At 41.2% G+C, this 21,462-nt stretch overlaps 1 protein-coding gene across 1 annotated transcript in view; it reads right to left on the bottom strand.

Moving 5' to 3' along the window:
- Positions 1–21,462, bottom strand: part of LOC119745525 (cubilin-like) — a 74,014-nt gene that overhangs the window by 23,079 nt on the left and 29,473 nt on the right. The window contains exons 8-36 of the mRNA XM_038221915.1: positions 20,856–21,027; positions 20,562–20,693; positions 20,326–20,421; positions 19,297–19,611; positions 18,593–18,705; positions 18,120–18,354; positions 17,435–17,619; positions 16,269–16,431; positions 15,479–15,669; positions 14,747–14,906; positions 14,367–14,548; positions 13,600–13,771; positions 12,682–12,910; positions 12,415–12,545; positions 11,473–11,659; positions 10,862–11,025; positions 9,963–10,144; positions 9,408–9,564; positions 8,974–9,158; positions 8,082–8,253; positions 7,288–7,469; positions 6,257–6,425; positions 5,499–5,680; positions 4,873–5,035; positions 4,326–4,439; positions 3,749–3,991; positions 3,262–3,394; positions 2,611–2,804; positions 649–836 (exon numbers count right to left, since the gene is read on the bottom strand). Coding sequence (XP_038077843.1) covers positions 649–836; positions 2,611–2,804; positions 3,262–3,394; positions 3,749–3,991; positions 4,326–4,439; positions 4,873–5,035; positions 5,499–5,680; positions 6,257–6,425; positions 7,288–7,469; positions 8,082–8,253; positions 8,974–9,158; positions 9,408–9,564; positions 9,963–10,144; positions 10,862–11,025; positions 11,473–11,659; positions 12,415–12,545; positions 12,682–12,910; positions 13,600–13,771; positions 14,367–14,548; positions 14,747–14,906; positions 15,479–15,669; positions 16,269–16,431; positions 17,435–17,619; positions 18,120–18,354; positions 18,593–18,705; positions 19,297–19,611; positions 20,326–20,421; positions 20,562–20,693; positions 20,856–21,027 — 5,091 coding nt within the window. The remainder of the gene's footprint in view (positions 1–648; positions 837–2,610; positions 2,805–3,261; positions 3,395–3,748; positions 3,992–4,325; positions 4,440–4,872; positions 5,036–5,498; positions 5,681–6,256; positions 6,426–7,287; positions 7,470–8,081; positions 8,254–8,973; positions 9,159–9,407; positions 9,565–9,962; positions 10,145–10,861; positions 11,026–11,472; positions 11,660–12,414; positions 12,546–12,681; positions 12,911–13,599; positions 13,772–14,366; positions 14,549–14,746; positions 14,907–15,478; positions 15,670–16,268; positions 16,432–17,434; positions 17,620–18,119; positions 18,355–18,592; positions 18,706–19,296; positions 19,612–20,325; positions 20,422–20,561; positions 20,694–20,855; positions 21,028–21,462) is intronic.

Here is a 21,462-nt window from a genome sequence, read left to right as displayed (position 1 = left end):
GTAGGAATTAGCATTCCTCTTGAAAACAGGCCAGATCATAGGTTGGAGGGAAACAAGCACCAGGCAAGGAATTCCAAAGAGATGCAGCAAGTGGATAAAAAGCTGTTGAGACATACTTTTGTTCTACATCTAGGTACTGAACAGTACATGGATGAGCACAGGCAGAAAGCTGCGTTTCTCTCTCAAATGCTCTGATTGGAGGAAACAGGAAAGGAAGGGATAAGACAATGAAGAGGACCTCGTGTGTGAGGGTAGGCAACATCTTACAGGCTTTGTTAATGTCATTGGTTGCTATATGCTGTGACAATTCGTCCTTATCTACTCAGCATGTGCAAACACAGCTCTGTGAAACCAGACCCCAGTTTTGACCAATCAAGTTCAAATTTCGAGCAGATTTCCTCGACAAGTTTTTTTTGTGGCATCAAACTCCATGTTCACATTCCAGGCAATATGAAACATCTTTTTTAATAACGGCTTCATTTTAATAACTGTTAATAATTTCAGTAACAGGCGTGTCTATGGACAGTGGATTCAAATCCTTGAATAACATATAAAAATAAACAAACTGGCAAAAGGGCACAACTAAGGTTCGGCTTCGAGAAACTATTTATTTTTAAATTAAAAATTCACAGAAGGAACCTGTCCTACCTCCAAGGCATCGTAGCTACAGACGCTGGCTCCTCCGATCTCCACGTTGAAGTTGGAAAACATGATGCGGACCCGCTGACCATTGTTGACATAGATGTTCCAGACGGCGTCTAGGTTGTTGGGGTAGTTGCTGGGGTACAGGGGCGAGGCGATCTGGCCGGATGGTGCGATCAGGGTGCCACCAAACACTGAGGAAAAAACAATTAATTAAATAAAGGTGAGTAATGACAATTCATTAACAATGATCAGTATGTCTAAAAAATTGTCACATTTTTTAATAATTAATCAAATAATAATTTCTAATCAATACATACAGTATGGATTAGACCTACCGTAATTTTCGGAATATAAGCCGCGGCTTATACGTTGAATTTGCCCATGAAAATGTTTACTGCGGCTTATACACAGGGCGGCTTATACGCCGAGACTTGAAGAATAAAAATGACATTTACATGTGTATTTAATGTACTGGTACAAGAAGAGATGTGTTGCTGAAATAATTATCAATTAAGAAAGTCATTAACAAACCGAAAGCACATCCCACAAAAAGGTACCGAGCAGTAAAAAGTACGGCTAGTGAAAGCTGTCCCTTGGACATCGACAACCGGCCGTACGTGATGCTGCCTACATGTATGCTGCATGCATGCTGCAGGGATTCCCCATGGACCACACCATTTGTGGTAATAAAGGGGTGCACTTTCTTGGGAACAATAATTACCAATATTTCCCCAGTTTAAAAAAAGGAAAAAGACAACTAATACTTTTTATGGAGTTTGAAACATATCTTTATTTGATAATCAGTTGTTCAACGTCACAATATATTTTTTTTTCTTGAAATGTATTCAAAAAACGATGTAAAACTCAAAACAGGGGTGAAACCACCTCTACGAAATTAATGGATTCGTCCATAAAAATCTCAGCATCGTGTTGATTGTTTTCGAAGAAAGTTACGATCCAAACTTGAAGTTTTGACGTTACTACTTGTTAGTAATCACAACAATTTGATAAGTTTTGCTGTAAAAACGGACTTGTTTATCCTTTAGGACAAAACAACTCAGGGGCTGTTGCCACAAAGCAGGATTTGTAGCGCTCCAGTCAGACAACACATGGTGGGTTGCATACTCTCTCAAGTGCTGGGGGAAAATAATGTCATTCGCCGGCACAGGCTCACTGACTAGCCAGCCGGCAGCAATTCCCGTTTTTTATTTCTTATCATCAATTTCCATATTTGTTTGTAAGAGTAATCGACTGTAAATGATTTGACATAACATTTGTGGCCCTTTTATAGCTTTCGTAGTGCAAATGGAACTGGTTCAGAGCATTTTGACTAGAATTTAGAGGCCTTACAAAATTGAACTGTTGCGGTTGGTGCGGCTTATACGCCGGTGCGGCTTATACGCCGACTTCAAATCTTAATTTGCAGATTTTTGCGTGCTGCGGCTTATACGCCGCGCGGCTTATATTCCGAAAATTACGGTACATGCAAAGAGAGTCCATGCAATTTGTTTTGAAAATGTATGTATTTATTTCTTCATTGTTTACATTTATTTCTTCATAGTTTACTGTTGCACAAACATGGAAAAGGGACTGTTCGGTAACTGGACAGGAAAACCGAAAAGTGTTCAAAATATGGGAATTTTAACAGCAACCACAACAGATACGTATCTGAAACAATTTCAGTTGTTATGCATTATTGAAAAATCATCAAATAGTTGCTTTAAATGGTTTTTGTTTTCAATTTCACACAATTCAACACCCATATAGTGGAGTAGATAAAATGGAATTCATTCTTTTTATATCATGCTCAGATATTCATGTTCTGAGATTTCACTTTTATATAAAATCCAAATTTTATTGAGTAAAAAACTAAACTTAAACAATACCTTTCCAGGATGTTTAACACTATTACTGTCTCAGCAATGTAATATCAGATTAAAAAAATGTATGGCGTAACTCTCTTACCTTGTCCGAAGCTAGCCAGGAACCCTACACCAGTCCCGCTGTTATCAGAGTGGAATTTAAGCCACATGGAACCTGTAGCAGTCAGGTTGCTAGGTCGCCGAGTGCCACAGAATCGACCAATCAAAGCTCCGTTCTCATCCCCAGTCCTGACCTCTAGGTAGTCATTGGTGCAGATATTCTCCAGGTTGAACATGCTATGGACGGAAAACCCAAATCAAAACGATCAATTATTCGACAAACCTGTGATTACTTTTTGCAGTGTATCATGTCAAAAACAATTCTGACACTTATTGTTGTAGTTGAGTCCCTGCATCACAAATCCATCACAAGTCTTTTAGTCTAAGTCAAGTCACTAGCCAATCAAATGAACTGTAACAAGTCTAAGTCAAGTCACTAGCCAATCAAATGAACTGTAACAAAGGCATTCCCTTGTTATTGTTCATCCCGTTACTTGTGATTGGACTTATGAAAGGACTTGTGACTGGACTCGACTTCAACGTTGTTGACACTATAAAACAAAAGGGTTTATGAAACGCCTGTTTTCAGCCCAAGATTTAAAAAAATCAAATCTCAATTTCTAAATCTTAATTTCTAAAACTTATACCTATATTGTAGGAATAAGTCATGTCAATTGATGTTTTTGAAACCAACCTGAAGGAAACCTGGACCTGATTGCCAGGTGATGCACGGATGGTCCAGACACACTCCGTGTCTGCTGGGTAGCTAGCTGGATAGCCAGGGCTGGAGAAGGCACCACTCTGCGAGGTAAAATCACCACCACAAACTGGAGAAGATTTGAAGGAGAAAAAAAACAGTGTTTGGCGTTTGTTTTTGTGACAAACACTGGGTGAAGGGTGCAAAACTTATCGACATTATACTGGTGAAATGAGTCAAATTTATTGTTTAATACACTGCTTGTATAAACAGGGATATCACCAAAACAAGAAAATTGCTGTGTTTTTTCTTTAACTTTTAATGGCTCACATTATTTAGACGATCGGTGAATAAGTTTCATGCCAGTTAAAAAAGCTGGGTATATTCAAAATGTGGCTGCCTTTGATGTAGCAAAGGGATTTTGTAGTCACTGCTTCACATACACGCATTGACAATCCTATCAGGCTGAATTTTGGCGACTCACCAGACAGCGATGTGGAATACGTGAATCGGAAACCAGTCATCTGAACAGAGCTGTCGGTCACGAATGTCACAGTCAGCGCGGCGCCGAACGACGTGATGGGTGTCGGCACGGTCGTCCCACACAGCTCGCTGATCAACAGTCCGTTCTCGTCATTACCCTCGTATACGGTAAGCGCGTCGTGCTCACAGCCACTGGCAGACGTCTCGATGTCCATGTGGGTAAAGGTCAGGGTGACACGATCTCCTGTGAATTGTAAACATTTTTTGAAATTGTCAATTGTCTAAATGAAGCTTTTCTATTCCAATAATTTAGAGAGAGTTGGACACAAGATTCACACATTTATGAAAATTATCGTGATGATTACACCTTGGCAGTGAGAACATATTTTTAGCATAATTGCACGATTTAAAAATATCCTAACAATGTCCACTGATTTTAAATTGACAGCAGTTCAGTTTTTAATCTTTAAAAAGTTTTGATCTTTAAATTTCTGATCTTGACCCCTTGGTTGAATATAGAATCACTCCACAAACACAAACTTTGATTGGAATTTTTGGAGAGCTTACGTAACACTTACCGGGATTGGCTGATGCAATGATCCAAGAGCAATTTTGATTGGCTGGATAGGCATCTGGGTAATTGCTTGACTTAACAACACCAGTCTGGGTTGCATCCAAGCGACCACCACATGCTGTCAAACACAAAATTGAAATTCAAGATTTGGTTTTGGGACAAAAAAATCCATAAATGCATACCCCTGCACAAAAGGCACGTTCACCTCACAGGGAAAATCTGCTTAAATGAGTGACAAAGCCTGAGAGATCTCCATACCAATAGAAATCTCAAAAAGCCACCTTTTCCCAATTTTTTGGTTAGCAAATTCCTTTGCTCAGCAAATGTCAAATGGGTACCAGTCAAGAGCTATAGACAGTGCATGACACTTGGCCGGTTACCGGTTTTAGCTAAGCCAATATTTTCAGCGACGATTTCACAAATTTTTTGGTTAGCAAATTCCTGCACTCAGCAAATGTCAGCTGGGTACCAGTCACAAGAAATATACACTGCATGAAACTCTGGCTGGTAACTAGTTTTTGCTAAGCCGATAGTTTCAGCGCTAAGCTCACCTGTCTCATATGTAGCATGGAAGCCGCGTCTGTTGACGCTCCCGTCAGCCAACATGCGGATGAACATCTTGTTGCTTGAGGAGTAGGTGGTGGCTGGGTCCGGCAGGCCGTCACCACAAGCAGTCAGAAGGAGGGGGTAGGTTTGGGATGGACCGTCAAAGAGCTGGACAGGTGTAAAAAATGGAGGAAACCAATCCTTTTGAACAATATCCTCTTCGGCTGCTAATTATCAACCAGCGTAATGTACAATTTGAACCTTTGCATCAAAGCGACTGCAGAATAATTCCCAAGATTTCCCAAAATCCCAGGATTATGTCCCAAAATAGCAGCATAGACCCTATTTTTAAGTGAACGGAGGTCACATAGTGCCGCAATTAACATTTTAGCGCATGGGCACTCTGCACTTCTGCGTGTTCTCACTACGCAAAAAATCCCAAGGCTTGGCAAAACAATCCCAAGTCCTGGCTTAAATTCCCAAGGTCTTGGAAAACTCCCTAAGGAGTAGCCACGCTTGTGTTGGTGAGGAATTTTTTTGTTGAGGGTCAATTTCTTCAAGAGATGGAAAGGGGTTTACTTAAGTTTTGAAATGTTGATAAACTAGGAAACATGACCCTCCCTTCCAATACCTTGACGTAGTCATACTGGCAGGCAGATGCTCCCTCAAGGTTGAAATCCAAGAAGGTCAACTTGACGCGATGCTCCTCGGCCACAGTGATCAGCCAGGTGCAGTCCGTGGAGTGGTCGTAGTAGTTGGGATAGTTGTGGGAGTGGAAGTCTCCGGTCGGAGTTGAGAAGTTACCGCCGCATCCTAGAATCAAACAACGTCATTTCACTCATTCACAAAGGTGTGCTTGGTTGATTCTTGCAACCAGATGATAGGAGGAGAGCTCAAATTTGAGTGTTTTTTGGTGTCATTTCAGTGGTTCTTGATTACCCTTTCCAAAGATTACTTAATGTTGCCAAAGTTGTGACTTTGGACCTATCCCTGATACATGAAATTGGCTTATAATAATGATGTAGCGCCTTGAGCACCAGTCCTGGTGGATACATGCACTTTATAAATATCCACTATTAGTATTATTATGGCTTCAGACCAGCCATGAAAATATATAAACGTGAGGCCATCATTTCAGGAAAAATCATTGAGTGGCAAAGCACCAGTCCAGTAATCCGGAGGTCACTGGTTCAAATCCTGTTCAAGTCAACTCCTTTTATTCAAACAACTATTGCTTTGGTTGCAATGAAAAGAAATAAAACTTTATAAAGACCTTCAGCCCGTTTCAGTTTTGGATACCTGTGCATACTTTCTCTTCACACCTTGATTTTCTAATTTTTTTTGTTGATTTTGTTTGAATCGTTATTCTGTAGTTTTGTTTATCTTTACCTCCAGCAGTTGATTGATAGTTTGCAGTGAATCCCCGCCCATTAACGCTGGCATCGGTGCGGAAATGTACAAACATGTTCCTGCCCGTAGTGGAGACGGCTTGTGGGGTGGTCTGAGTGTGGCAGATCGTAGCCAGCTTCAGACCATTGGCATCAGTGCCTGAATAAACCTGTCCGTGAGATAAAACAAACAAATTATGTTGAATAATGTTAGGTTTATAATAATAATAATACCGGAGTCTTATATAGCGCACATATCTACCAACAATTAGGTACTCAAGGCATTGGTAATTATGTTTATTTGTAAAGACAGGTAAATGAGAAATATGAGACCCATTATGTAGCACCCTTATAAGGGTTTACAAGGTGCTGCGGCGCCAGCCACTGCCAGAAACACCGGGCAAACCCCTTCTCTTAGCGATAAGTGTAACTGGGTTCTTTAACGTGCATTACACAACACACAGGACCTACGGCTTTACGTCCCATTCAAAGAGAGGGCCATACCGGTACCATAACATAGCGAGAGGGGTGTTTTGAAAAACATGAAGCAAAATTTAAAATTTTTGGAACTATGTTGACTTTTTGACCGAAAATGTATTTATGAATGGGAATAAATATGTACTACGCCAGTATCACACAAGTCTGTTTAGACCGGCTAGTGGCCCGGTCGCCGATAATGTATCTGTGTCCATTCCGCACGCCGGTCTTAAACAGACTCGTTTAAACTCAGCCAATATTTATTCGCAAATTACACAATCTAATATATGCACATCTGTCTCCATTTCTCATTTGAGAGAATATTGAACAATTTTTTTTTTCAATAGGGATAGAAAAATTCGAGATCAGCACTAAATCTGAGGGCCTCAAAACGCAATTTTTGGTGAGTAAAAAATTAAAAGGCCCCCAATGGCATACAGTGGAGGAGACACTGACAGTGTAACCCCCGATAGTATGGGCCTACTGCAGATAATCTTAACCTGTTTTTTTTATTGAAATAACTCCCACTTTGGAATTTATCTTTATCATCCTCACCTCAAGAGCGTCGAAGTTGCAGTCGGTGCTGTCCTCGACGTCAAAGTCTGTGATGGTCAGGGTGATGGCATGGCCATACTCCACGGTGATGGTCCAGGTGCAGACCCGGTTGTGATCGTAGTGGTTGGGGTAGTTTGGACTGCTCAAGGTGCCGGTGTTTTCTGTCAAGACGCCGCCGCAGCCTAAGAAGCGGAGAAGAATACAAAAAAACACTTGAGCCGTGACTGACAATCCTCTTTTAAGAGAAAATATAATTTTTCAAAAAATCCTCCAGATTCTTGAAAAACAGACTCTTCTTGGCAGATTTTTAAAATACTGTCAAAATATTAATCCTCCCCTTTGTAATGACAGTTTAATTTTTGCAAAACTGTTTTTTGGGGGGGGGGGGGCAAAATTTGGTCACTCAAATTTTAAAATTATTAAAACTCAAATTATATAGTAACAAAGGTACTGTTTCTAGGACTGTTATTATATATCTACAGATAGTCTCCTTTAGAGGAAAAATTACAGTTTATTTAAGACATATTACGATCACAAATTTTAGAAATTGAAAGTAAAAAAAAAAATCGTGCCTACATTGTTTTGATTTTGGCATATCTCCATTTTAAGCTCTGCCCAAAAGTATCTGGTTTACAATGTGATTATAAACACTCTTTTGTACATTAAAATGCCGTTTCAACTGATAGAATGTTTTTGTGTTCATTTTTGCTGAATTCAAACAAAAACTATGAGGAGCTTTCCAAATTTTGTTCTGCAATTAATCGCACATTGGTCTCCCTCTGGTGCATACTGACCGTTGATGGTGTATGAAGCCTGGAAGCCAGCCGCGGCCACCGAGGAGTCGGAGTGGAACTTGACCAGCAGGTATTGGCCAGTGCTGGTGAAGAACACGCCCTCCGGCTGGAAGTCCTGACCGCAGAGCTGGTTGCCGATCAGCGGCGAGTCGTCATCTTGACCGTCACGGACCTGCACAACAGTGATTCAAGAACAGGAGATCAAGTATTTGTTTCGATACACAATACAAACAAACCAAGTTAACTGTTGCTGACATATGTTGGCAAGGAGTCAAGCACAAATTTGACTTCAGTAAAATCAAACACCAATAGGATCCTTTTATGTTTTTAAGTTCGTCCCAGGAGAAAATCCAATTTTGTGACTTGGCCAGTTCGATTTAATTCCTGTACTTTATACAGTGCACCTTTTATTTTACATATGCGTTAGTCGTTATTTGGATATAAGTTTTTACGATTTCGTAGTGAAAACATTATTCTTCGACGTCATTTAACCTCTGCAGCAGTGGAATGGGAACCAGACAACGGAACTTCCACGGACAGATCAATATTAAAGATTAATGTTGAAATACAGATGGTACCTTTTGGCAGACATGGTGAGGGGAAATTTGCAACCTCAAGGAAAACGTGAAATTCTATTAAAAATGATTAAAATACCCGAAGATGAATCTTCTTTTTGATACAACTCAGCAGAAAGTCCTTAGTTACCGATGAACTACATGAAAATTGCCACTCAAGGGAGTAATGGCAACGTTAAAAGAGAAATTACGATGCCGTGATAGTAGAGTTGCCGCGATAATATAGTGTCCGACTATAGCTAACAAATCATGTTTTTCATTGAACGTGTACAGGGAAACGCACGGCGCCCTCTACAGTTTTTGTACGGAGTCCATACCTCAATGTAATCAAAGGTACAGGTGGAGTGGAACTCAAGCACCAGAGTGGTGAAGGTCAGATTGACGGTGTTTCCTTCCGTGGTCTCGATAATCCAGGTGCAGTCTCGGTTGTGGGGGTACGGGTCCGGGAAGTTGGGACTCTCGATGACCCCCGTGCGGTCTGTCAGACGGACGTGGTCGCAGTCTGGGTACAAAACAAGACAAAGATTGTTCATTTCTGTTATCTGACATCACACACAGACGCTATGGGTTTTTTGTGCAGATTATGAATAAAATAAGTCTCTCAAAATGGGTCTCAAAAGGTCATTTGCAGTTTGTTGCGGGCAATTTCGTCTGGAACTCATCTCAGATATTTCATTGAATGTCTCCTTAGTTCAAGGCCAGGAGGAACGGGTGTTTGTTCAAAATAAAAAACCAGCCCGGGGCCACTTACTGGTCTGATACGCCGCGTGGAAGCCAGATCCACTAACCGAGAAGTCTGTCCTGAATTTCACTCTCAGGCTATTTCCGGTCGACTGTATGGGCGGTGGGAAGTCTGTACCACAGTACGTCCCTAGGAGTGGCTCATTCTCGGTCAGGCCATCATAAACCTTCAGAAAAATAAAGCGAGTCAATAATTTTTTTAAGCAATTTGTCCAAAGTGAGTCACAATTATCCGACTTAACCCTAAAAGGACTGATGGCAGATTCTGCCCCCCCCCTGTTTTTTAGCAATATTTTTGCCAAACGGACCTCTTTTGCTGTGAGCTTTCATGAGTTTCTAGCTTCAAGTCTGTCACACTTTTTGATATCAAATTTATGAAAAGTGGCCTTAGGGAAACTCCAATTCTGTGAATGCGTTCATATTAAATTGCGCTAGATGTGAGCCAAATTTCATTCCATTTCTTGGCTTCACGCCTGAGTTCTTAGGCAGAATAATTGTTTTTCAATTTGTAACTTTTCAAGTAGTTCGACTGTTTTGGGAGTTGGTTAGGGTTAGGGTTACTAACCTTGACATAGTCGTAGGCGCATGATCCGTGAGTCTCCAGATCAAAGTCAGCAAACGTCAGATAAAGGTTGCTACCCTGGTTGGTGGTGATCAGCCAGAAGCACTCGGCATTGTGGCCGTAAGGGAAGGGGTAGTTGGGAGAGACGAAACCCCCAGTTGGGGTAGTCAGCGTGCCGCCGCATCCTGTAGGACAAAAATGAAATAATCAATTGGGAAATACAGAAGTCAGTGTTTGAGATAAGGTGGAGTTACAAATGAGGTTAAGTGGGTTTAGGTGAGAGGGCCTTTGACATTTTTTGAAGAAAATTTATGGCAACAATATTTTATCTACAATTTTATAAAAGACTGAAGTCCTGTAATTTGCAGGACAACTTACTCCCCTTAATATTCATTAGCTTGTAAGTACTGAAGTCCCGAAAAATTTCAGGATTTTTTTTATGGTTTATTGATAATAGTAGAATGTAGCGACCGTTCAAAAATGCAAATTTGAAAGTTGATTTTAATTATTGTTTTCTCTAGGTAGATACAACAATAATCAGAAAATACTTTTTTTATATATTTATTTAACTTGAAGTATTTTATCCTTTTGTGGTTAATCTAAATTTAATTGTTTAATCACTGGGCCTGGCCAAGTATAAGCTTCGGCTTTCTCCCAGCCGCCTGCATTCATCATCCCACTGCTGCATATTGTGGTAAATTTTATTGTTCATTATTGTAAGAACGATGTTTGAAATAAATCTAATCAAATTAAAAAAAAAAATTCAAAGACACCACTTGGACTATAATGTTGTCTGTTTATCAGGCAGAAATGAAAATAATTCTTTGTGAGTGGGGGAGTGGTATTTATGATATTAAAAATGAATTTGCAAAATAAACAATATCACTCGATGTCAAATATACCTGTGGCCGTTCCATCGTATGACAGCGAAAATCCCCGGGCAGACAGGGAGGAGTCCGACTCAAATTTGATTAACATCTTGTTGCTATGGGAGGTGTAAGTGGTCGGGTTGATGCTACTGCCACAAAATGTACCAATCAGAGGCGACGTCTCATAGCCTCCATTCCTAAAGATTAAGTAACAGAGATTGTGATTGGTTTAAATTTTGATTTCTTAATTTGAAAAAAAAAAAAGGCAAGTTAAATCGCTCTTCTCTCCTCGCTGTGCCAATCTGAGGGGACGTCTCATCGCCTTCATTCCTTAAGATTAAGCAATGGGGAATGTCATTGGTTAAAGTTGCATTTCTTTAATTGGAAGGAAACGAAAACAACTTGAATCTCTCTTTCCTCCTCACTGAGCCAATCAGAGGGGACGTCTCATAGCCTTCATTCCTAAAGATTAGGCAATGGAAACTGTGATTGGTTGAAATTTTGCTTTCTTAATTAAACAAGTTTACTCTCTCGTCTCTCCTCACTCTCATTTTAGAAGCAAAATTTAACTTCTTTTTTTTAAAGTTTTACCTACAAACAAACAAAAAAAACGGTAGAAAAACGATGTTTCCGTGGCAACTCACCTCAATTCGACATAGTCGTAGGCACAGTCGAAGTGCAGTTCCATGTCAAAGTCAGTGAAATTGACGCTGATCTGCTGACCCGTTGCTACGGAGATGATCCAGACGCATTGGCGATTGTGAGGGTAGTCGGCAGGGTAGTTGGGTGTGGTTATGACACCAGTAGGCGTGGTCAACTCGCCTCCACAAACTGCGTGATAAAGAGAGTCAGGAAAGATATGTGGATCACACTAAAGGTGACGCAGAAATTTTGCACTAAAAGTTGCTTAACTAATGAAATCCGATAGCCATTAGTGTTTTTCTGCTTCAGTTTATGGAGGGCCTGTTATTAAAGAAAATGAAAAAGTTGCTAATCAGTAAACTTAGCAGAGAAACATTTAGCTCAGCAAGAACAAGCTACAAGCCAAACTTGGATTTGATGTACAACTCTAGTGACAGTAACTTTACTGGATTTTCGCTCAGTAAGAAAATATACTTTCAATGGTAAATTTCTCTTCTGCAGAGATATTGGGGGAAAATAAAAAATCCATGAAATAATCGGCAGAGGGTTTAAGAGTCATCGAGGCCCCAGGGCAAAGTAGGGTCTACGGTATGCCCTTAAAATACCCTCTTTTTTTTTGTTCTTTAGGTAAAAAAAACCTTCACGGTAACAACCTTAGAAATTCCCAATTTCAAAAGGGATTCTTTTAAAAATACTAAAACCAGGAAAAACCCTGACGAAAAATCCTGAAACCAGGACCAATCCTGCCAAATCTCACACCTGAATGTCAAAAAGTTGCCAAGCAGGAAATTTTGTTCAGCAAATTTGTGTGCTCAGGAGCAGAGAACCAGGCACAGACAATATAAATCGAATGGCATTTTGGCTGGTAATCTGCAAATATTTTTTTTCTGTGCTTAACAGGTTACTGTGCTTAGCATGAAAACGGAATTGGGACCGGTACTCACCAGTGGTGGCATCCAGAGCCACGTAGCTGGCACTGAAACCCTCTCGGCTGACGCTGGAGTCGGTGTGGAAGATGACCGTCATGACGTTACCTGAGGTGGTCAGGACGGGAGGGGAGTTGCTGCCGCAGTACCTAAAGACAGTAGAAGATATTACACCTGTTACATCCAATGTATCCAATCAGTATACTATTAGTTATCCCACGAGCGCGAGTGGAACACGGAATAATGTAGTGCATCTGTAGTAGCTTCAAATTCCCTGTGACCAACCTTCCCAGGTCCGGAGAGATAGCATTGGTTGCGTTGTCGTAGATCTGCACATAGTCATAGACGCAGTTTGTTGCATCCTCGATGCTGAACGAGTTGAAGGTGAGTCGGATGACGTAGCCGTCAGACACGGTGATGACGTAGACACAGTTGAGACCGTGGGGGTAGCCCTGGGGGTGGGGAGGCGAGGCGATGATACCGGTGTCGTCTGTGAACTGACCTCCACAACTACCTGAAAGGGGAAAGGTCAAACAGGAATTTGACAGGGACCCTCTTATTTGTGACTGACTTATGATGGGACTGGTGATTTGCCTTTTGATGGACTTTTGAAATTACTTGTGACGGACTGGACAATATTTCTTATTTGTGGACGACAAAACAAGTACATAAATAGTCAGTTTTTGTTTTCCCAAAATTGTGTACATTCAACAAATGCAAATGATGTAATTTTGGGAATGTTTTTTTTTTAATGTGTGACATAATTCCTGAAGTTCATATTGAGTGGTGCCCCTTTAATTTTAAAGGCGTATAGGATCATTTGCTTTTCATGCATTTTGTTGATTTTCAATACTAACCCCACTTAAAACCAAAGAAGAATGTTCCAAAGCTTACCTGTTGAATTTTCAGCTTATATTACACGTTTTGAGAAAAACAGTGAAAAATCAAGCACAATGTTTTAATCACTAAACACAATTTTGTCGATAGCGCTCTTTATTTCCCAAAAGCAGTCAATTATCTGATCATTGGAAATGGCCTACATTTCTCGAGTTATTCTCACTGACAGCAAGCCAGATGGATTAATTTTATCGGGCGTTTGGTTCAAGTGCGATCTTTAATCCAAGTAAAAATTGTGATAATAATTTGATAGGTTACTTTCGGGATAAATGCAAATGATGCTATATGCCTCCAATTCTTACACACCTGGCCCAGCGTCTTCAAATCTGAAGACAGCGCGGAATCCATAGTTGGCAACGGATCCATCTGTCACAAACTTGAGGTACATGGAGTTGGCGTTGGATGTGATGTCTGGCGGCAAGGCGGTGCCACACAGCTTGTTGAGGAGGGTGGCATCCGCAGATGCACCATCGCGGACCTGCATCGAGAAATATCCCTAGTGGTTACCATGGTTAGGCGACTAGATCATTGCATCAAAGTAGAGCCTGCTATATACAGGGCCCAATGTTCTTTTCATAATCATAACCACAGAATTCTGCATTTATCATGAAAATTCTGTACGGACGGGGATAGCACAATAAATTCCGCACTAACCTTTTATGAATAAAATTCTTCGTTAGGCCCTCAAAAATTTTGCTGCCTTTCCGGTAACCCGACCAACCCTAAAATTTGGATTTACATACAGTTGGCAGTTGATTTAATTTTTTTTTTTTTTTATTTCAAAGCTGTACGCTTTTTGGAAGTAACAAAAATGCTTGTAGCTATGCAATTCTGTCTACTTGTCCAGTTGGCCTCCAATCAGGCATGCAACTGGAAATTTAAAAAAAACCGAGGAAACTCCAAACCACACAAGACTTTGTAGAGTATTTTTCAATTAGTAATGGCATTCAAGAGAGGTAAAAAAAAAACAAGGAAATCAGCGGATCTGAGGACAAGTTGCATGCCTATCCACCATGTTCATGTATACAAACTGGGCACACAGGTACAAAGCATCCTTTGGGATGATCACATACCTCCAGGTAATCATAATCACAGTTGGGATGGGCCTCGATGTCAAAGGTCACAAAGGTCAAGACGACGACCTGACCCTGAGGGGCATTGATGACGTACTCACAGGCCTGGTCATGGGGGTAACTGTTGGGGAAGTAGGGGGAGATCAGATCCTGAGATGGATCGGAGTACACGCCGCCACAATCTACCCAAAAAAAAGATAAATGAAACAATATTAAATATGCATTCCTCGTGCTATTTTCGAGTTTAACCTAAAAAAAAAGATTTATTGTTTCGATTGCTATATGGTAGCAATATAAACATTATTCACTTTTTGAATGAGACATCGAACAAAACAAATTCACCAGATATGGAGATATATTTTCTGATCCCCAAAACTTACTCAATTCATAGATGGCCCGGAAGCCACCGGCGCTGACAGACACATCCGACATGAACTTGACCCACAGCGTGTTGGCCGTGGAGACAAACGGGGGCGGTATGGCATCCGAGTGGCAGTAGCGGCCCACAAACGCAGCGGTCTCATCAAAACCATCCCTCAGCTTTAGAAAAAAAAAGTTAAAAGCCATTACACTTGACAACTCAGTCCTGTTGATGCTTTGAAACTTTGTTTCGTTGTTCATTTCCAAATGCTCAAAAGACACTTTTATTTTCAGTGTACGTCATTCAATGCAAACCTGTAAACGACGCCGAAAAATTGGTAGACGAACAAGAAAAAGACTAAAAATGCTCAATTAGTAAAATGTTCCTACTATACTCCAGATGTCACCAACAGTGAAGTATGTACACAAATCACTTTTTCTTTAATTAATGGGGCTTTGAAAATTAACTTACAAAGACTTTGCTAGTAAAGTGGGTTGTGGGTTTTTGTAGGATTCAGGAACGTGCAAAGGAAATATCCCTGAAGAGTTAGCACGGGGTGTAATAACAGTCGGATACACAACATTTTCAAACCCATTGCCATATTTCCCTAACCAAATATTTTACTGAAAATACATCTCTAGTGCATGCGATAACTTCAAAATTGCTTACGCTTGATCGAGTTTGTCTCAGCAATGTTTGTGTCTGTTTTTATTTCTTTAGAGGGTCATCTTTAACATTTTTTCCAGCTTACCTCAACAAAGTCATAGAGGCAGTTGGCTTGTTCCTCAATCGTTAAATCGGTGATGGTAAACTTGATTCTGCCGCTGGCGCCAATCTGTATAGTCCAGATGCACTCGATGTTGTGGGGGTATGGGTTGGGGTAGTTGGGGGATATGATGATAGCACTGTCGGCAGTCAATGCCCCTCCGCATTGTGGAGCAACTAGTTATGAAAAAAAAAATGATAATGAAGCAATCATATCAAACATGATGTGAAATTTGGAACAGATTGTTTGACTGTTTGATTGTACAGGGTTGATTGGACACAACTTTCATGTTAAGACTTTGGAAACAGAAGGGAGTATCACTCAGAATTTACACTGAGATTAATCTCTGAACCCAATCAGCTTGGGTTTTTCCTTAAGGTATCTTGAGGGGAAGAATGTTGCATCCTGACGCCAATTTTTTTCATCATATATTATCTCAGTGAAGGTCAGTCATTCCAAAAATGTTGAAAAGACATGAATCTGAGACCGAGAAACATTTCCAATTTTGTTAGAAATACTTGGCAAATGCACTCGACTCTCAATAGACTTTGTAGGCACCAGAGAAGTGGAGTCTGGATACTGCATTCTTTCCTATTTGAGTGTCACTCCAGCACCAGACATAATAAAATCATTGACAAGCAGTTTAAACAAAAAAAATCACATTTTGGTTTAAAGTCTCCATTTAAAGAGTCTTCCAAGATGGCATCATAAATGTTCTACTTCTTTAAACTTTGGAGAGAAAAAAAGGTCTAAAATATGACAGTTTGATACATACTGGATGATGACGAGTAGGTCACGTGGAATCCGGTGTCCGTAAGTGACGCGTCACTATGGAAACGCAGGAAGGCGTATGGTCCTGTGGTCTGTACGGGAGCCGGGGTGACCGTGCTGCAGAACTTGCCAAGGGAAACCGCACTCTCCGTCAGACCATCACGGATCTAAACAAGTCAAAAGCACAAATGATAAAATAAAAAAATGCTGCAATGGTGGAGCTAGCAACTCTCATCCAAACATCTCTCTCTCTCTCAAAATAGACATTCCATTAAAAACACAGGCGGTATGCTTGTACTCCACGCACCTTTAATCTATATGGTTATCAACCCATTAGCATCTTTACTACATAGTATTACATTGTATTTATTCCCTGAAGAATTCATAGACCGAGTGGTTGAATACTGTTTCAAGCTTAGTCAAACATAAACTGTGCGTAAACGAGAACCAACTCGCAGACCTTGCTCGCGAACAGGATTTTCACTCCCAATAGATATTGGGGAGTAGATAAGGAACATCAAGAACAAAGATGGCGGATTTAGGCCCCTACCACAACTTGTGTTAATCTTGTGGATAAACATGAAAGCACTCGCCCAATGCAGTAGCAGTTTAAATGATGAAAAATGAACTTGTACGAAATCATAGAGTGGGCTTGTCATTGCCATTTTGTACAGCTGTGTGGGATTTTAATTATTTTTGTAAGATCATTTATTTTCCTTTCTAAATTCAGAGTTTTGTATGGTGGCTGCCATCTTGAATTTTCGCCCATCTGCACTCCACACACACTTGGGCGTTTGTTATAGACAACCCGAGAACACTGTTTGCAGGTCACTCGAAAACAGGGTTTTGAATACGCCAGTGTGTCCTTCAGTAATTGCTGTAGTGGGCCACCCAACCGTGCCATCCAAAGTTCCCATGCAGAGTCTTGAAAACACCAGTGTTGTAGCCGAGTCCATCCCAAGTCCATCACAAGTTCCGTCACAAGTCATTTCAAAAGTCTGTCTACAAGTAACAGTGGATCAACAACAACAAAGGAATGCCTTTGATACAGTTCCTTTGAGGAGCTCGTGACTTGACATTGGACTGGAGGACTTGTGATGGACTTGTGACTGGCTTGTTGGGACTTGCGGAGACTCGTGTCAAACTCGACTATAACACCGAGAGACGCACCTCAAGGTAGTCATAGGCACAGGTGTCATGGTCCTCCAGCTGTAAGGTACCGAAAGCAAAGGTCATGTACAGGCCTGCGTCCACCGTCACGGTCCAGACACAGTCTCTGTTGACAGGGTAGTTGCCAGGGTAACCGGGAGAAGTGATGCTGCCATGGTTACTGCCAGACAAATCGCCGCCACAGACTGGGGGTAAGAGAACAATTTGGAAATCATTAGATTGTGTTTGCTCTTTTATACAACCGGGGAAAAATACAGTCTACTTTGGCTATATGGTTCGTTAGTGTGACGTCACTTTAGTTTACACCAGGCCCACTGCCCATTACGTAGCATTGGTACCATTGGAACCGGAAGTCAACGTAACTTACGCGTTAATCCAATGGGTGCTAGTTATCAGTGGCGCGTGCACATGGTTGGCGATCGGGAAAGCGTTTCTTGAATTATTTCTTGTCATTTCAGGATTGCGTCTGTTTCCATGCCAAAGCTTATGATAACCCATCTGCATTCACAGAGCTAGCACAGCTATTCTTGGCTAGTCTTGTGAACACAGCTAAACTTAGTACTGGTTGCAGCCAAATTCCTTGCTAACAAGTAAATATGAACGCAAAGGCATACACTTCCGCTACAGTTAGCGGAAACAATTTGCTTAAAGTAATCTTTAGACCAGAACTTTGCGACCAGCATACCTGGGTCTTGGCTGAACCAGTTGATTCCGAAGCCCTCGTAGCTGACGCTGCCGTCAGTACGGAACCAGAAGTAGAGCTGGTTGTGGGTACTGGTCATGGGGGACGGTACAGTGCTGCCACAAAAGCGGCCCAGCGGCTGCGCGACGGCTGATGAACCATCGTTGATCTGCAGGAAGTCGTAGTCACAGTTCGGATGGTCCTCCAGAGCGAAGCGGGCAAAGGTAATGTAAATCACCTGTTGGAGGCAAAAAAAGAAGATTCATGTGTAGTTAATTGTTTTTATGAAATACCTCAAGTGAGTGAAACGTTCTTCGTCAGTCTGCCAGAGTACCAGTCACAAGTCCTATACATTGTGTGACACTTTTGGCTGGTGATCTGTTCTGTTTGCTAAGCATATAAAAACTGTGCTTAGTACGTATCTGTTCTTGGTAGCCTTACAAGATTCTACCAAAGGTATTGTGGTGACCACCTACCTTGTCGTCTTGCACAGTGATGATCCAGGCACAGCTCAGACCGTGGTCGTAGACCTGGCCCAGTGGAGGGAACTCAAAGTAACCAGAATTTCCAGTCAGATACGCACCACATGCTGTAAAAAGAAATGGTATTCGTCACGTTTGTACAAAGGTTCATACAGGGAGAAGTTGCTTAGAAGTCACAAGTCTTTCACTGATACGGGGCGATTCAAAATACAGTGCGCCATCAAGAGTTTGCAATGGAGAGTCCATTTTTAAGTTTACAGTCGACAAAAACATGACCGACCTGCTGCGACATGAACGAGTGTTAGTAAACGATTCAATAAATTGTTGATAAATCGAGGCAAAGCATTTTTCCACCTTACAAAATATACACCATCTTGATAAAAAGAAAAAGAAAAAGATACTCAAATCATACGCTTAGGAACCTACAGAACAGAAAAACTAACAATTGTCAGCATTCCACACCATGGCAATTTTCGACCATCACCCACAATGCACTACGAAAACATTGACTTCTCGATGGTCATCTCTTGGTGGCACACCGTATTGGGAATCACCCGTATTCCAAAACCTGGTATTTCACACAACGTGTGGTGACACTGATATTCACAGATCAACTGGCCCCAGCAAGCTCGGTGTGAAGAAGGTAAGCCTTGGGAGCTTGTAGAAATCAGAACGTTACGAGAATTGAGCAGACTTACACTGCTGGGTGTCCTGGCACTGATCACCGCTGAAGCCATCGGCACAATCACAGTCAAATCCATTAATGAGGTTGTTACAAGTGCCGCCATTGGCGCACGGCCCACTGGCGCACTCGTCAATATCCTGGCCGCAGCGGTTGCCCGTCCAGCCGGGGTTGCAGACACATCTAAAGGAGCTGCCCAACGTCTCGCAACGACCGTTGATGCAGGGGTTGTCTTGGCACGTCGCTCCCGTGGAGGGTATGCAACCGTTGGTACCCTCCCCGTCACCCGTGTAGCCAGCGTTGCAGGTGCAGATACGACCACTGGGTACCCCTGAGATATTTTTTTGTTGGGGGGGGGGGGGTGGTTTGAAAAACATTAGAGAATGAGTTCTGAGTCTACCTCTATGATTCCAAGGGTACAAAAAAGTTGCTGAAAATGTGACATCTATTTGTTGAAATGGCTAAATGGTATTCATTTTTCAAAGTTTTGGGGGGTTCCTTAATTTTTTTTTTAGCCATGCCCGATTTTGCTGATTTTTTTTGTTCACATAAGGATGATTTTGATGTACATGGTTGCTGACTGTAGAACACAAATGGAACTACAGTAATAAATATTAAGATATAAATAAATTAAATGCATGAAACATCAATTTGGGATGATGATTGGGTATTAGTATAACAGTTGGGTAAAACTGAGATTTTTGGTATTTTCTTTTACTGTGATTAGCAGATCACATTTTATTAATATTAAACTGAGCAAAGGTAAGTTTGAAATTTAAAAAAAGTAGAATCTACGCAAAGAATGTTGCATCCTGACACCATTTCTTTCATCATATTTTATCTGATGAAAGGTCAGTCATTGCAAAAGTGTTGAAAAGACATGAATCTGGGACTGAGAAACATTTCCAATTTTGTTAGAAAATACTTTGAAATACACTCCACTCGCCATAGACTTTGTGCACAACCACAGAAGTGGCGTCTGGATACGACATTCTTTCCAAATCTTCTAATCTCTTTTTTCCCCAGACTATCAAAGTAGCATTACCTGAGTTTTCAGTACAGGTGGCAAACGGCGAACAACCTCCGTTGTTCTGGACACAGATACCCACAAAAAGACATGTTACACCATCGCCAACATAACCTGAAACAAAACAAAAAATGAAAACAATTTAATTATTTTCTTGATGAAGCTATTTATCATCTGAACATATTACTTCATCTTTTTTTCCAATTGCACGCTCTACTCTGATTTGTTTCCGTCCTGTTCTTGGCATTTCTTACCTGCTGGGCATGGCCCACACTGCCTGGATCCCACCGTATTGGTACACTGCACCAACGGAGACACAGAGCAGCCGCCGTTATTGGTCAAGCATTCGTTGATGTCACTACAAGTGAGCCCGTTGCCGGTGTAACCTGCGTATCAAACAGAAATTACGATAAGCATACTCTCTATGTAACTACTACTCCTTATTAGATTTATAGCATATACACAGTGAAATCTCGATACGTCAAACTCTGATAACTCAAAACAACTGTTAAGCATAAAATTCATATTGATATACCGCATACAGTTACCTGTTGGGCAGGTCCCGCAGTAGTAGGTACCAGGCACATTGATACACGGTACCAGGGGATTGCTGGAGCATGGATACTGCCCCTCAGTGCATTCATCAATATCCACAACGCAGGCCGGGTTGCTAGTCCCATCAGTCTTCCAACCGTCCATGCAAACACAGGAATACTTGGGCTGTAGGCGCAGGGAACAAGACTTTATTATAAACCCATTTATTACATTTGTAACCGACGATTACAATGTTATTGGAAATTTGTAAAGAATTAGAATTGTTTTCATTTAAACGTTTAAACATGTAAACGTCACATGCTTAAAGGACACACTTTAAGTGCGCACGCTGGTGCGAGCTGATAGTCGTGTTTTACTATGCACCCGAGGACAATGCTTTGTGTTTCCCTTAGTCCCTGTAATATTACGCTCTTCCATTTCAACAAAAGACCCAACGCCCGAGGACTGAAAGGATCTTTTGTTCTCCCTTTTGATCTTTTGTTCTTTTGTGTCGGTCCTTTGGGGTTATGCAGTGCATGTTTATGGTGTAAATCGAGGACACACACGTGCAACATCACCGGTGAATCGAGGATGACCTCAATAAGAAAACGTGTGCAAAAC

Source organism: Patiria miniata, unplaced genomic scaffold (genome assembly GCF_015706575.1).
Source record: "Patiria miniata isolate m_02_andy unplaced genomic scaffold, ASM1570657v1 HiC_scaffold_7, whole genome shotgun sequence".
Classification (NCBI taxonomy): Eukaryota; Metazoa; Echinodermata; class Asteroidea; order Valvatida; family Asterinidae; genus Patiria; species Patiria miniata.
This window is presented reverse-complemented; position numbering and strand designations above follow the sequence as displayed.